Source organism: Mustelus asterias, chromosome 10 (assembly GCF_964213995.1).
Source record: "Mustelus asterias chromosome 10, sMusAst1.hap1.1, whole genome shotgun sequence".
NCBI classification, from domain to species: domain Eukaryota; kingdom Metazoa; phylum Chordata; class Chondrichthyes; order Carcharhiniformes; family Triakidae; genus Mustelus; species Mustelus asterias.
This window is the reverse complement of record NC_135810.1, coordinates 119,055,395-119,070,931: the sequence shown is the minus strand read 5'-3', so window position 1 is coordinate 119,070,931 and position 15,537 is coordinate 119,055,395. Positions and strand designations below refer to the sequence as shown.

The 15,537-nt window shown below is 45.9% G+C and overlaps 1 protein-coding gene across 1 annotated transcript in view; it reads right to left on the bottom strand.

Annotated features, from left to right (window-relative positions):
* Positions 1-9,361: 9,361 nt before the first annotated feature.
* Positions 9,362-15,537, bottom strand: part of clns1a (chloride channel, nucleotide-sensitive, 1A) — a 50,932-nt gene continuing 44,756 nt past the window's right edge. Inside the window, exon 7 of the mRNA XM_078222531.1 lies at positions 9,362-9,996. Coding sequence (XP_078078657.1) covers position 9,996 — 1 coding nt within the window. The 3' untranslated portion in view covers positions 9,362-9,995. The remainder of the gene's footprint in view (positions 9,997-15,537) is intronic.

Sequence of the window (15,537 nt, the reverse complement as noted above, 5' to 3'; positions counted from 1 at the left end):
CAGTGTGATGTATTTACATATTGAAAATCTCCATAAGCAATTGGGACAGGTCAGGGTCATGACACCAAGGAAATTAAACAATTCCAATAAAGCTTTTGCCTCTCCCTTAGTTGGAACTGCTTTGCTCATAATGTGTGTCATCACATACAGATTTAACCACGTTACAAAGCTTACCAAGTGCCATACGTGTATACATTGACAGCAAATATTAGTTGCTCCTCAGATGACGTATGAGGAGAGATTGTACTGTTTGGGTTTATAATTGTTGGAGTTTAGAAGGATGAGAGGAGATCTGATGGCAGTATATAAAATACTAAAAGGGATTGATAAAGTAAATGTAGACTAAATGTTTCCCCGCCCCAGCAATATGATTGACTCTCAACTGCCCTTGGGCAACGAGGGATGGGCAATAAATGCTGGCCAGCCAGTGACACCCATGTCCCAGGAATGAATACTAAAATAAGCAGTGGTTTTCTGTGTGGCACAGCCAGAGTTCTAGAATTGTGCTTGTAAGGTGACACTTGAGTGTACTCAGAAATGATGTGGAGATGCCGGCGTTGGACTGGGGTAAACACAGAAGTTTAACAACACCAGGTTAAAGTCCAACAGGTTTATTTGGTAGCAAAAGCCACACAAGCTTTCGGAGCTGCAAGCCCCTTCTTCAGGTGAGTGGGAATTCTGTTCACAAACAGAGCATATAAAGACACAAACTCAATTTACATGAATAATGGTTGGAATGCGAATACTTACAACTAATCAAGTCTTTAAGAAACAAAACAATGTGAGTGGAGAGAGCATCAAGACAGGCTAAAAAGATGTGTATTGTCTCCTGGCTGGAGGGGCTGAATGGCCTTCTCCCATTCCTAGTATTGAAACATAAGGAGACAATACACATCTTTTTAGCCTGTCTTGATGCTCTCTCCACTCACATTGTTTTGTTTCTTAAAGACTTGATTAGTTGTAAGTATTCGCATTCCAACCATTATTCATGTAAATTGAGTTTGTGTCTTTATATGCTCTGTTTGTGAACAGAATTCCCACTCACCTGAAGAAGGGGCTTGCAGCTCCGAAAGCTTGTGTGGCTTTTGCTACCAAATAAACCTGTTGGACTTTAACCTGGTGTTGTTAAACTTCTTACTGTACTCAGAAATCCAGGGGAAGGAATCTCAGAAGGCAAGAACATAAAATAGGTAGCACTGTCCAGTACGGCAGTACCCAGCCAGACCCAAGGTTCATAGGAAATTGGAGTTCCTGATCTCCAAACTTTGGGTTAAGGTAACGTAAGGTTTCATCACCAAACTAAAACTGGTGAATGGAGTTCAGGTACTCAGCCATGATCCAAGTGGAATAGCAGAACTGGACAGGCTGGAGGGGCTGAATGGCCTTCTCCCGTTCCTAGTATTGAAACATAAGCAGTTAAGCAAAGACCCATTGAACTCTCCTTCAAAAGTTGGGGTGAATTATTCAGAGAAATAGGCAATCGAACGTAGAATACCACCTTTGTTGGACTTGGGGGAATTGTGAATTAATGGAGAGGAATTCATCCCTGTATTTTCCCAATAAGACAAACAGAACTGTCAAAACAAAACCTGCTGGGTTTTTGCATTCTTATCTGCCGTGAAAGTGGAGTCACAGGTGGACAGAGTGGTGAAGAAGGCATTCGGCATGCTTGGTTTCATCGGTCAGAACATTGAATACAGGAGCTGGGACGTCTTGTTAAAGTTGTACAAGACATTGGTAAGGCCACACTTGGAATACTGTGTACAGTTCTGGTCACATTATAGAAAGGATATTATTAAACTAGAAAGAGTGCAAAAAAGATTTACTAGGATGCTCCTGGGACTTGATGGATTGAGTTATAAGGAGAGGCTGAATAGACTGGGACTTTTTTTCTCTGGAGCGCAGGAGGCTGAGGGGTGACCTTATAGAGGTCTATAAAATAATGAGGGGCATAGACAAGGTAGATAGTCAATATCTTTTCCCAAAGATAGGGGAGTCTAAAACTAGAGGGCAGAGGTTTAAGGTGAGAGGGGAGAGATACAAAAGTGTCCAGAGGGGCAATTTTTTCACACAGAGGGTGGTGAGTGTCTGGAACAAGCTGCCAGAGGTAGTAGTAGAGGTGGGTACAATTTTGTCTTTTAAAATGCATTTAGATAGTTAAATGCGTACGATGGGTATAGAGGGATATGGGCCAAATGTGGGCAATTGGGATTAGTTTTTTTAAAAAAGGGCGGCATGGACAAGTTGGGCCGAAGGGCCTGTTTCCATGCTGTAAACCTCTATGACTCTAGGAGATCAGTGAAGATTTTGATTTTTAGCTGTTGAATTTCAACGGGAGGTAAGAAAAGTTCATAAATAAGACAAAGTTATTACATTTTAACTGAAAGTGGTGGCCATAAGAACAAAGAAAATTACAGCACAGGAACAGGCCCTCCAAGCCTGCACCGACCATGCTGCCTGACTGAACTAAAACCCCCTACCCTTCCAGGGACCATATCCCTCTATTCCCATCCTATTCATGTATTTGTCAAGACGCCCCTTAAAAGTCACTATTGTATCCGCTTCCACTACCTCCCCCAACAACGAGTTCCAGGTACCCACCACCCTCTGTATAAAAAATCTGCATCGTACATCTCCTTTAATCCTTGCCCCTCGGACCTTAAACCTGTGCCCCCTAGTAATTTACTCTTCCATCCTGGGAAAAAGCTTCTGACTATCCACTCTGTCTGTGCCTCTTATAATCTTGTCGACTTCTATCAGGTCGCCCCTCAACCTCCGTCGTTCCAGTAAGAACAAACCAAGTTTCTCCAACCTCTCCTCATAGCTAATGCCCTCCATACCGGGCAACATCCTGGTAAATCTTTTCTGTACCCTCTCTAAAGCCTCCACATCCTTCTGCTAGTGTGGTGACCAGAATTGAATGCTATATTCCAAGTGCGGCCTAACTATAGACTATCTGGAGGAGGGAACTGAGTGTAGGGTAACAAAGTTTGCAGACGACACAAAGATAAGTGGAAAAGTGAATCGTGTGGAGGGCGTAGAAGGTCTGCAGAGAGATTTGGACAGGCTGAGTGAGTGGGCGAGGATCTGGCAGATGGAGTATAACGTTGACAAATGTGAGGTTATTCACTTTGGAAGAAATAATAGCAAATTGGATTATTATCTAAATGGAAAGAAATTACAACATGCTGCTGTGCAGAGGGACCTGGGGGTCCTTGTGCATGAGACGCAAAAACCCAGTCTGCAGGTGCAACAGGTGATCAAGAAGGCAAACGGGATGTTGGCCTATATCGCAAGGGGGATAGAATATAAAAGCAGAGATGTCTTGCTGCATCTGTACAGGGCATTGGTGAGGCCGCAGCTGGAATACTGTGTGCAGTATTGGTCCCCTTATTTGCAGAAGGATATATTGGCCTTGGAGGGAGTGCAGAGAAGGTTCACCAGGTTGATACCAGAGATGAGGGGTGTTGATTATGAGGAGAGACTGAGCAGATTGGGTTTGTATTCGTTGGAATTTAGAAGGCTGAGGGGGGGATCTTATAGAGACCTATAAGATAACGAAGGGGCTGGATAGGGTAGAGGTGGAGAGATTCTTTCCACTTAGAAAGGAAACTAGAACTAGAGGGCACAGCCTCAAAATAAAGGGGGGTCAGTTTAGGACAGAGTTGAGGAGGAACTTCTTCTCTCAGAGGGTGGTGAATCTCTCGAATTCTCTGCCCACTGAAGTGGTGGAGGCCACCTCGTTGAATATGTTTAAATCATGGATATATGGATTCCTGATCGGTAAGGGAATTAGGGGTTATAGGGATCAGGCGGGTAAGTGGAACTGATCCACTTCAGATCAGCCATGATCTTATTGAATGGCGGGGCAGGCTCGAGGGGCTAGATGGCCTACTCCTGCTCCTATTTCTTATGTTCTTATGTTCTAACTAAGGTTCTATAAAGCTGCAACATGACGTGCCAATTTTTAAAGTCAATGCCCCGGCTGATGAAGGCAAGCGTGCCGTAAGCCGTAAGAAAAACATAAAAGATTTTTATGGGGAACGGTAAATTTCAAAGGACAAGTGCAATTGGGAAAGATGAAGGAGGAAAAACCTATTTAAAGAGAGGTTGGGAGCTGTGCTCGGTGTGGCAAGGTCGCCTGAAGACAGAGTGCTCTGTGCTGAGGGAAAGAATATTTTATTGGTACAACTAAACTATATAAGTGTAAAAGTAGACTTATAGATTTGACTAGGCAGTAACTAGCTTCTGAAAGTAGTGAACCTCTGGAATTCATTGTGATAATCATAGATCATAGAAACCCTACAGTACAGAAAGAGGCCATTCGGCCCATCGAGTCTGCACCGACCACAATCCCACCCAGACCCTCCTCCCATATCCCTACATCTTTTACCCACTAATCCCTCGAACCTACGCAACTCAGGACACTAAGGGGCAATTTTAGCATGGCCAATCAACCTAACGCGTACATCTTTGGACTGTGGGAGGAAACCGGAGCACTCGGAGGAAACCCACGCAGGCACGGGGAGAATGTGCAAACTCCACAGACAGTGACCCAAGCCGGGAATCAAACCCAGGTCCCTGAAGCCGTGAAGCAGCAGTGCTAACCACTGGGCTACCGTGCCGATAGATGCCTTCAAAATGTAACTGGACTGGTTCTAGAACAGAGATCGCATCTGTTGCTCATTCTGGTACCTGTAAGTCTTCAGCCGAACAGCCAGGATGTTGCCAGGGCACATGGACTTTGCTGCATCCAGTGCCTGGAACCATTTCTTGTTATCAGGTGGAGTGAATTGGATTGGCTGAAGATTGGCTTCTGTAATGGTGGGGACCTCAGGAAGAGGCCGAGATAGACCATCCATTTGGCATTTTTGGCTAAAGATCGCTGCAAACACTTCACACTTGTTTTCTGCACTGAGGTGCAGGGTTGAGGACTCGGTGCTGGACATTTATGGAATCTCCTCCTCCGATCAGGTGTCTACCAGCAATCATGACCTGATTGGAATGCAGAGTTTTGATTTGATCCACTGGATGTGGGTTCACTTAGCTCCACCTGTTGCATGCTGTTTCCACTATTTAGCACACATGTATTAATTAATTAATTTATTTATTACTGTCACAAGTAGGCTTACAATAACACTGCAATGAAGTTACTGTGGAAATCCCCTAGTTGCCACACTCCGGCGCCTGTTCGGGGACACTGAGGGAGAATTTAGCATGGCCAATGCACCTAACCAGTACTATGGGAGGAAACTGGAGCACCCAGAGGAAACCCACACAGACATGGGGAACGTGCAGACTCCACATGGAGAGTGACCCAAGCCGGGAATCGAACCCAGGTCCCTGGCGCTGTGAGGCAGCGGTGCTGGAACATTTAAGCGGTTATTGGATAGGCACATGGAGCACACTAGGATGATAGGGAGTGGGATAGCTTGATCTTGGTTTCAGATAAAGCTCGGCACAACATCGTGGGCCGAAGGGCCTGTTCTGTGCTGTACTGTTCTATGACCACTGTGCCACCATAGTCCTGTGTTTCACCAGGTTAGCACCTCACTTTTAGTTATAAAAGCAAAATAGTGCAGATGCTGGAAATGTGAAACAGAAACAGAAAATGCTGGGACAATTCCACAGGTCTGGCAGCATCTGTGGAGAGAGAAACAGAATGAATGTTTTGTGTCCATAAAACATGTTGGGGCGGCAGAGTGGTTAGCACTGCTGCCTCACAGCGTCAGGGACCTGGGTTCAATTCCCAGTTCGGGTCACTGTCTGTCTGGAGTATGCACGTTCGCCCCGTGTCTGCGTGGGTTTCCTCCGGGTGCTCCGGTTTCCTCCCACAGTCCAAAGATGTGGGGGTTAGGTGGATTGGCTTTGCTAAATTGCCCCTTAGTGTCAGGGAGACTAGCTAGGGTAAATATGTGGGGCTACAGGGATCTGTGTTGGGTGGGATTGTGGTCAGTGCAGACTCAATGGGCCGAATAGCCTTCTTCTGCACTGTAGGGATTCTATATGGTTGACTGCATGTTTAGTTATGTCTGGTGCTGCTCCTGGCACATTCTCCTGCACTCCTCATTAAACCAGAGTTGGTTCCTTAGCTTGATGGTCATGGCAGAGTGTATCCAAGTGATTAGAAAGGCAAATGGAATATTGTCATTTAATGCAAGGGAAAGGAATATAAACACGGGTGTTTGGCTCCAGTTGTACAGGGCACTGATGAGACCACATCCAGAGTATTGTTTTAGTCACCTTATTTAAGGAAGAACTTAATCGTATTAACAATGCAGAGAAGGTTCATCAGACTGATAAACCTTTGGGCGGGCACAGTGGTTAGCACTGCTGCCTCACAGCTCCAGGGACCCGAGTTCAAATCCCAGCTTGGGTCGCTGTCTGAGTAGAGTTTCCGCATTCTCCTCGTGTCTGCGTGGGTTTCCCCTGGTTTCCTCCCAGTCCAAAGATGTGCAGGTTAGAGGGCTTAATGGGGTAAACATGTCGGATTACAGGGATAGGGCCTGGGTGGGATTGTTGATGGTGCAGACTCAATAGGCCGAGTGACCTCCTTCTGCACTGTAGGGATTCTATGATTCCTGGGATGAAGGTTGTCTTATAAGGAGATATTGGGCAAGTTGGGCCTGTATCCATTGGGAGTTCAGAAGAATGAGAGACCATCTTGTTGAAATATGCAAGATCCTGAGGGGGCCTGACAGGGTGGATCCCGAAAGGATGTTTCCACTTGTGGGAGAGACCAGAATTAAAGGACAGTTTAAAAATAAGGTTCACCCATTTACTATGGAGATAAAGAGAAACATTTTCCCTCAAAGTGGGATGTTCACCTTCCCCAGAGAGCAGCGGAGGCTGGATCATTGAATATTTTTAAGTCTGAGTTAGACCAGATTTTTGACTGACAATAAAGTCAAATGGTATCAGGGATAGGAAAGTAGAGACAATAATCAAATCAATCGTGAGCTTATGAAACAACAGAGCAGGCTTGAGGGGCCAAATGGCCTACCTCTGCTCCCATATCATAATAGGTACAGGAGTCTGAATAAGGGTAACTGCTGACCAGATAAACTGGCCTGTGACAGCTTTCCAGATGATTAAAGAGTGTTCAGTGATTTTCTAAAGGGAGTGGGTGGCTGCTCCTCAATGGGTTAAATATTCCAGGATTAAGGCCTTGTTAAGGAACAGAATATAATTACCCACAGACTGTTGAAGCCTTTGTCTGGAAAGCTCTAATTTGGAGTTTGGATGCTGAAAGGTTACACATCGTCTTTCCATCCAGAAATAAGAGAACTCGACAGCCTGAGAAGCCCGAGCTGTCAGATTCCATTCTCCGGCTCAGCCATGATGCAAAGGGTGGCACAGTGGTTAGTTAGCACTACTGCCTCACAACGCCAGGGATCCAGGTTCAAATCCAGCCTCGGGTGACTGTCTGTGCAGGGTGTGCACATTCTCCCCATGTCTGCGTGGGTTTCCTCCAGGTGAAGAAATACAGCACAGGAACAGGCCCTTCGGCCCTCCAAGCCTGCACCGCTCATGTGTTCCTAATTAGACCATTCGTTTGTATCCCTCTATTCCCAGTCTGTTCATGTGGCTATCTAGATAAGTCTTAAATGATCCTAGCGTGTCTGCCACCTTGCTTGGCAGTGCATTTCAGGCCCCCACCACCCTCTGTGTAAAAAAAGTCCCCCGCATATCTGTATTGAACCTTGCCCCCCTTACCTTGAACTTGTGACCCTTTGTGTTTGTCATTTCTGACCTGGGAAAATGCTTCCAACTCTTCACTCTATGCCCTTCATAATTTTATAAACTTCTATTAGGTTGCCCGTCAACCTCTGTCTTTCCAGGGAAAACAACTCTAGTTTACTCAATCTCACCCTCTCATAGCTAATACCCTCCATTCCAGGCAACATCCTGGTAAACCTTTTCTGCACTCTCTCCAAAGCCTCCACGTCCTTCTGGTAGGGTGCTCCGGTTTCTTCCCAGCGTCCAAAGATGTGTGGGATAGGTGGATCGACCATGTTAAATGTGTGGAGATAGGTTGAAGGGCACAGGTATGATGCTCTGTCACAGACTTGGTGCAAATTGGATGGGCCGAATGGGCTCCTTCTGCACTGTCGGGATTCTATGATTCTTTTGGTCAAACGCCTTAATTGAATCTCAGTCCAATAGCAAGCTATTTGGTCCAATGAATCTGTGCTGGCTCTTTGAAAACTATCCAATTAGTTCTCTTTCTTGCACTAATAATATTCCCTGGTTACAATCCTGCCAGTAAAAACTTATTTACTCTTCTCAAAACTGCTCATAATTTTGAATACTTCTTACATCACCCTTCCACCTTCTTTGGTCTACGGAAAAATATCTCAATCTCTCTCTGCATAACTTAACCCCTTACGTCTGTAACTATGTTGGTAAATCTCCTCGACACCCTCTACACAATACCATATCCAATGCCCAGTATTGGATAGGATACTCTAACTGAAGCCTGACGACTGTGACTGATAGTTTTCCTGTAGCTCCCTGGTGGGATTTTCCAGCCACACTCGCCCAAAAACCGGAATATCCTGCCCGAGGTCGATAGATCTTTGCATGGTCTGTACACCTGGCTGCTGTGATTCCCGTGGTGAGTGGGATGCGAAAATGTGTCAGTATCCCTCTATTTAGGAGGATTTTGTTGGCGTACATGAACAAACAAACATCACACCCAGTTCCGAATAATCTACAGTGCAGGAGACCATTTGGCCCATCGAGCCTGCACCCACCCAGGTCCTATCCCTGCAACCCCACATATTTACCCTGCTAATCCCCTTGACACTAAGGGGCAATTTAGCATGGCCAATCAACCTAACCCGCACATCTTTGGACTGTGGGAGGAAACAGGAGCACTCGGAGGAAACCCACACAGACACAGGGAGAACGTGCAGACTCCACACAGACAGTGACCCGAGGCCGCAACTGAACCCAGGTCCCTTGCGCTGTGAGGCAGCAGTGCTAACCACTGTGCCACCCCAAATATTGGACTCGAAACATTACTCGTTTCTGCCCCCACAGATGCTACAGACTTGCTGAGATTCTCCAGCATTTTCTGTTATTACTCAGTTTTACAGCACCTGCAGTATTTTGCTTTTATATATTAATTCTCTCTCTCTGCAGAATCCGCGAGGAAGGCGTGTTGCAAGCGATTGTGCAGAGAGAGAGAATTAATTTACAAAATTAATTAATTGTTCTTTGAGTCTGGGAACGGGTGGCATTCCGAATGCTGCATAGAAAACCAGGAACAGGCTATTTGGGCTTTCCAGCCTGCTCTTACATTGCCCGCCTACTGCCCACAAGCTTTATAGTGACAATAACCAGAAATTGACCAGAATTACAAGTTTTTGTTATTTAATTCGCCTTCAGCTGCAGAGGTACAAATTTTGCAATGTATTCATGTTTCCCCTAAAAAACGTCTATAGGTTTAATCCAAATACAATTATTGACCAGCTATTTTTAAAACTGTTGTTAGGATTAACATTTGTACTCTTAAAACATTGTTGCCCTTTAGTTACATGGCAAAAAAGAAAAGAAAATACAAATCAGAAAATTTGCCCGAAACATTTTGGTGCCCTTCTATCTTCATGAACCGCCGCCCCCCCCGGTCCCCTAAATAAGAGTCAAAAAGCAGCTGAAATCAGTTATCCACTTAGTACAAAAGAGGTTTTACTTAACATTGTAATCTTGCAACACTTGTCGACACAAAACGTGACGTACACTATACGAAAACAGCACTATATTAAAGCTCCGCATCCCAACTTCATATTGAGCAATTTAAGTGGTAGCTGTCAGTACAGGACACATTTTAAACCCCCCAGCAGTTTTGTTACATGTAAACCAGGTTAGGCAGCTGTCTTTTGTTTCCTTCAAATGTTAATTAAACTTCTGTTAATCAGGTCGACCACTGTCGCATCACGATGAGATGCAGTCTTCGTAAGTTAGGAACACTTGCCAATTGTTGAGGCCCGTCTGCAACAGAAATGGAAAATTAGATTAAAAATACATATTTAAATAGCAGTAGGGTGGCACGGTGGCGTAGTGGTTAGCACTGCTGCCTCACAGCGTCAGGGACCCGGGTTCGATTCCGGGCTTGGGTCACTGTCAGTGCGGAGTCTGCACGTTCTCCCCACGTCTGCATGGGTTTCCTCCGGGTGCTCCGGCTTCCTCCCACAGACCGACGATGTGCTGGTTAGGTGCATTGGCTGTGCTAAATTGCCCCTTAGTGTCAGGGGGATTAGCAGGGCAAATGTATTAGGTTACGGGGATAGGGCTTGGGTGGGATTGTTGTCGGTGCAGACTCGATGGGCCGAATGGCCTCCTTCTGCACTGTGGGGATTATATTATATGATAAAAGCAAATTATTGCGAATGCTGGAATCTGAAACCAAAAGAGAAAATGCTGGAAAATCTCAGCAAGTCTGGCAGCATCTGTAAGGACAGAAAAGGGCTGACGTTTCGAGTCCAGATGACCCTTTGTCAAAGCTAAAAGGCATAGAAAGTGGGAGATATTTATACTGCAGGGTGAGGGAATGGAAGATGAGTCATAGCCACAGAAACCAGGGGAAAAGCTGCTAATCGCAGTCCTTGGAGAGAAGAGAAGGTATGAATGGCCAAACTGCAGAGAAGCTGAAATCAGAGGGTGAACTGTGACAGATGAAGATGTGGGGTGGAGGAGGGGGAATAGAGGTAAAATTGAGAAAAAAAAGGGGGAAAGGGGAAGCAAAGCTAAGGAAAGGGGGTGTTAAAATAGAGGGAAAGAGTGGGGAGTGGAAGAAAAATAAAGACAGACAACAAAGAAATAAAAGATAGAGAACACTTAAAAATTAAATAATGGAAACAAAGGGTCGAGGTTAATCATAGAATCCCTACATCACAGAAGGAGGGCATTCAGCCCATCAACTCTGTACCGACCACATTACCACCCCAGGCCCTTCATTTACACTGCTAATCCCCTGACACTCGGGTCAATTTAGCCATTTAGCCAATGAACCTAACCTGCACACCTTTGGACTGTGGGAGGAAACGGGAGCACCCAGAGGAAACCGGGAAATAGTAGTTTTTTTTTTAAAAAGTAGGGTTGGTTTTCATCGCCTCCCAGCCCAGCCCCACCCTTTTGGGTGGGGGCTGAATTTACATGTCATCAGGTACATCGGCCAAGTATCAGTGTCTCCTCTTGGGTCCATGTTACTGAACACCACTCGGATTGTCAGATAGGCTATTTTCTTTCTTAAACCTGGAACATCTGTCACCTAAAAATACATGGAAGCAAGGTTTTAAAAATTCTTTCAAAGCCAGCATTTGATGCCCATCCCACATTGCCCTTATCGAGTAGCTTGCTTCATTTCAGAAGGCAGTTAAAAGTCAACCACATTGCTGTGGCTCTGGAGTCACATGGAAGCCACACCAGGTAAGGATGGCAGATTTCCTTCCCGAAAGCGCATTAGTGAATTATAACAATTGTAGAGAATTTTGTGGTCACTATTACAGATTAGCTTTACAATTCCAGATTTATTATCTGAATTCCCAAATTCCACCAGTTGCCAATGGTGGGATTTGAACCCATGTCCTCAGAGCATGAGCCTCAATCTCTGAGTTACCAATCCAGTGATATTACCACTGGGTCTTATGGGAATGCCATCACCTAGAGGTCTCTCAACACCACACAACTACTCTGACTTGGGCATGTATCATTGTTCCTTGGGTTGCTGGGTCAGAGTCCTGGCTCCCCCTAACCCAAGTATCATCTTGACATGGATTGCAGTAGATTGGGTGGTACAGTGGCAAAGTGGTTAGCACTGCTGCCTCGCAGCACCAGGGACCCAGGTTTAATTCTGGCCTTGGATCACTGTCTGAGTGGGTTTCCTCCTGGTGCCCCAGTTTGCTCCCACTGTCCAAAGATGTGTAGGTTAGGTGGGTTACAGGGATAGGGTGGAAGGGGGGTCCTGGGTGGGATGCTCTTTCGAAGAGACAGTGCAGACTCGATGGGCCGAATCTTTTTGCACTGTAAGGATTCTATGGTTCTAGATTAAGGCAGTGGTTCATCACATTCAAGGACAACTAGGAAGAGCCAATAAATAAATGCCCAGCTTGCCAGAGACGCCCATATGCCGAGAATTGGTTCAAATGAAAGAAAACTTTAAATGCTCTCATGTTGAAGACTAGCCAGATTCTGCGCTTATCCAATGTCTATTACAATTATGCTCTCCAACTGGGTGGGGGGCTTTGGAGAAAGAAATGAGATTGCTGGACACGCCAACTGTCATTTACCACCCTCAACTTGAAAATCCAGAGGCTACACAATGTGCCTCAAAGATCCTGCGGCCAAGTTTCACTAACACAGATTAGCCTTGCATGTAATTCGATATTGGGTACACAGATTGATAGTTCAGAGGTGGACACAAGTTCAGAAAAGGTTGCAGAGAATTGAGTTGGATATCATTTTACAATTTTTGGCTCTATCTTTGGAAGCCAAGCCTTGCGCGCAATGTCCTTGACAATAATGACTCTTCCACACAAGTCTGAGTAAGACAAATCCTTCCTTTAGATTGCTTCAATACTACAATCTGTCTCTTACTTCAACAGGATACATATTCCAGAATGTACAAAATGGCACTGCAAAAATCCGGTCAACTGCCGACCATTTGAACATTGAATCAACACCAAATTAACTCCTCAAATGAGGAAAATAGCGTGCAACTTAACAAAGCAGTTCATCTCCAATATGTTCCAGATCTCACCAAAGGTCTCTGACCCGAAGCATCAACTCAGTTTCCCTCAACATGCTCCCTGACCCACTGAGCGCTCCCAGCATTTTCCGGTTTTATTTCAGACTTCCAGCATCTGCAACTGTGATTGATTTTTTTTAAAAAGAGGAGAAACTATTCACGGTTATTGTTTTGGTCCCAGTCCCTCGAGTGAGAGCAGTTTATCAACTCAAAGCACCAACCTGCCTCTTGACACTAAAAAGTCTAACAACACCAGGTTGAAGTCCAACCTGTTGGACTTTAACCTGGTGTTTAGACTCCTTACTGTGTTTCCCCCAGTCCAACGTTGGCATCTCCACATCTTGACACTAATGCAGTCTGGACTAGCCTACCCTCCTGGCCATTATGCTGCAGGCTTAATGAGAGCCAAGCGGGACGGATTCCAGCATTGACTGGTCCTCCTCCAGCTCCCATGAATGAACCTGGCTGGCTGGTAAATCAAGTGTCCCAGCGTACTGCTCAATCTGTCGGCTGAGGTGCCAGGTTTGCAAGTTTGCCACACAGGGTCAAATTGGTTCTGGGTTTCCATAATTGGCACTTCATCTTTGGAGCCAGTTGGATTTCCCACTGAAGAAATCCACTCTGTCCACCTCGCCCCAAAGTCTAACAGAGCCAAAGAACACTTCCCAATGAGTTAGCTGCAAAATGACACCAATAACTCACTGTCAAGAAAGGGAATTAAGAAAATTAAACTAATTGTCAGTCAAACAAACTCTCTGCCACAGCAATCAGTGTTGGAATGTGACTGCTTGCATATCAGGTAAAGACTGAATCAGGTTCAAGCAGATGCACACTGGAGACGATTAGACTGCAAATGCTCATGGACTGCGTTCTCAAGATGTGGAGATAGAAACATAGAAACCCTACAGTGCAGAAGGAGGCCATTCGGCCCATCGAGTCTGCACCGACCACAATCTCACCCAGGCCCTACCCCCACATATTTTTACCCGCTAATCCCTCTAACCTATGCATCCCAGGACTCTAAGGGACAATTTTTAACCTGGCCAATCAACCTAACCCGCACATCTTTGGACTGTGGGAGGAAACCGGAGCACCCGGAGGAAACCCACGCAGACACGAGGAGAATGTGCAAACTCCACACAGACAGTGACCCGAGCCGGGAATCGAACCCGGGACCCTGGAGCTGTGAAGCAGCAGTGCTAACCACTGTGCTACCGATGCCGGCGTTGGACTGGGGTAAACACAGTAAGAAGTCTCACAACACCAGGTTAAAGCCCAACAGGTTTATTTGGTAGCAAAAGCCACTAGCTTTCGGAGCGCTGCCCCTTAGTCACCATGTACCATGCCTCGGGACATCCTTTCCTGCAGTGTATCAGGTAGACAGCGCTGGCCGAGTTGCAAGAGTATGTACCGTGGGGCTGGTGGATGGTGTTCTCATGTGAGATGATGGCATCCGTGTCGATGATCTGGCACATCTTGCAGAGGTTGCTATGGCAAGGTTGTGTGGTGTCGTGGTCACTGTTCTCCGAGGCATGGTACATCGGGGAGACCATGCAGACACTACGACAACGGATGAATGAACACCGCTCGACAATCACCAGGCAAGAGTGTTCTCTTCCTGTTGGGGAACACTTCAGTGGTCACGGGCATTTGACCTCTGATCTTCGGGTAAGCGTTCTCCAAGGCGGCCTTCTTGACAGCGCAGTCGCTGAGCAAAGACTGATAGCCAAGTTCCGCACACATGAGGACGGCCTCAACCGGGATCTTGGGTTCATGTCACACTATCTGTAACCCCCACGACTTGCCTGGACTTGCAAAATCTCACTAACTGTCCTGGCTGGAGACAATACACACCTCTTTAACCTGTGCTTAACGCTCTCTCCACTCTCATTGTCTGTACCTTTAAGAATTGATTACCTGTAAAGACTCGCATTCCAACCATTCTTTTGTAAATTGAGTTTGTGTCTTTATATGCCCTGTTTGTGAACAGAACTCCCACTCACCTGACGAAGGGGCAGCGCTCCGAAAGCTAGTGGCTTTTGCTGCCAAATAAACCTGTTGGACTTTAACCTGGTGTTGAGAGACTTTTTACTGTTACTAGTTCAGTGACAATACCACGACGCCACTGTCTCCACTCGATAGGGTTGGGATAAATTTCAGCAACTAAATCTATGTGAGATCATCATAGAAATCATAGAAACCCTACAGTGCAGGAGGCCATTCGGCCCATCGAGTCTGCACCGACCACAATCCCACCCAGGCCCTACCCCCACATATTTTACCCGCTAATCCCTTAAACCTACACATCCCAGGACTCTAAGGGGCAATTTTCTAACCTGGCCAATCAACCTAACCCGCACATCTTTGGACTGTGGGAGGAAACCGGAGCACCCGGAGGAAACCCACGCAGACACGAGGAGAATGTGCAAACTCCACACAGACAGTGACCCGAGCCGGGAATCGAACCCGGGACCCTGGAGCTGTGAAGCAGCAGTGCTAACCACTGTGCTACCGTCACGGCCAAGATGTCCAGAAGATTGTTTAATTTGTTGTAACATTCTGAACAGCCAGCCAATACATCAATCAAAATGAAGGAGGATTTTTGTGGTGCCACAATGGATTAACCCACAGGCTGTTGGCAGTTTCAGGGAATCTCTTTCCCAGATTAGCTGGATTTGTTTAGTTTCAGCTCAGGCAGACTTTGAAATGGATATCAGCAATGCAGCAATCAGGAACAGATTGATATATTAATAAAACTACTGAACACAAATTACAAATCTTCCATA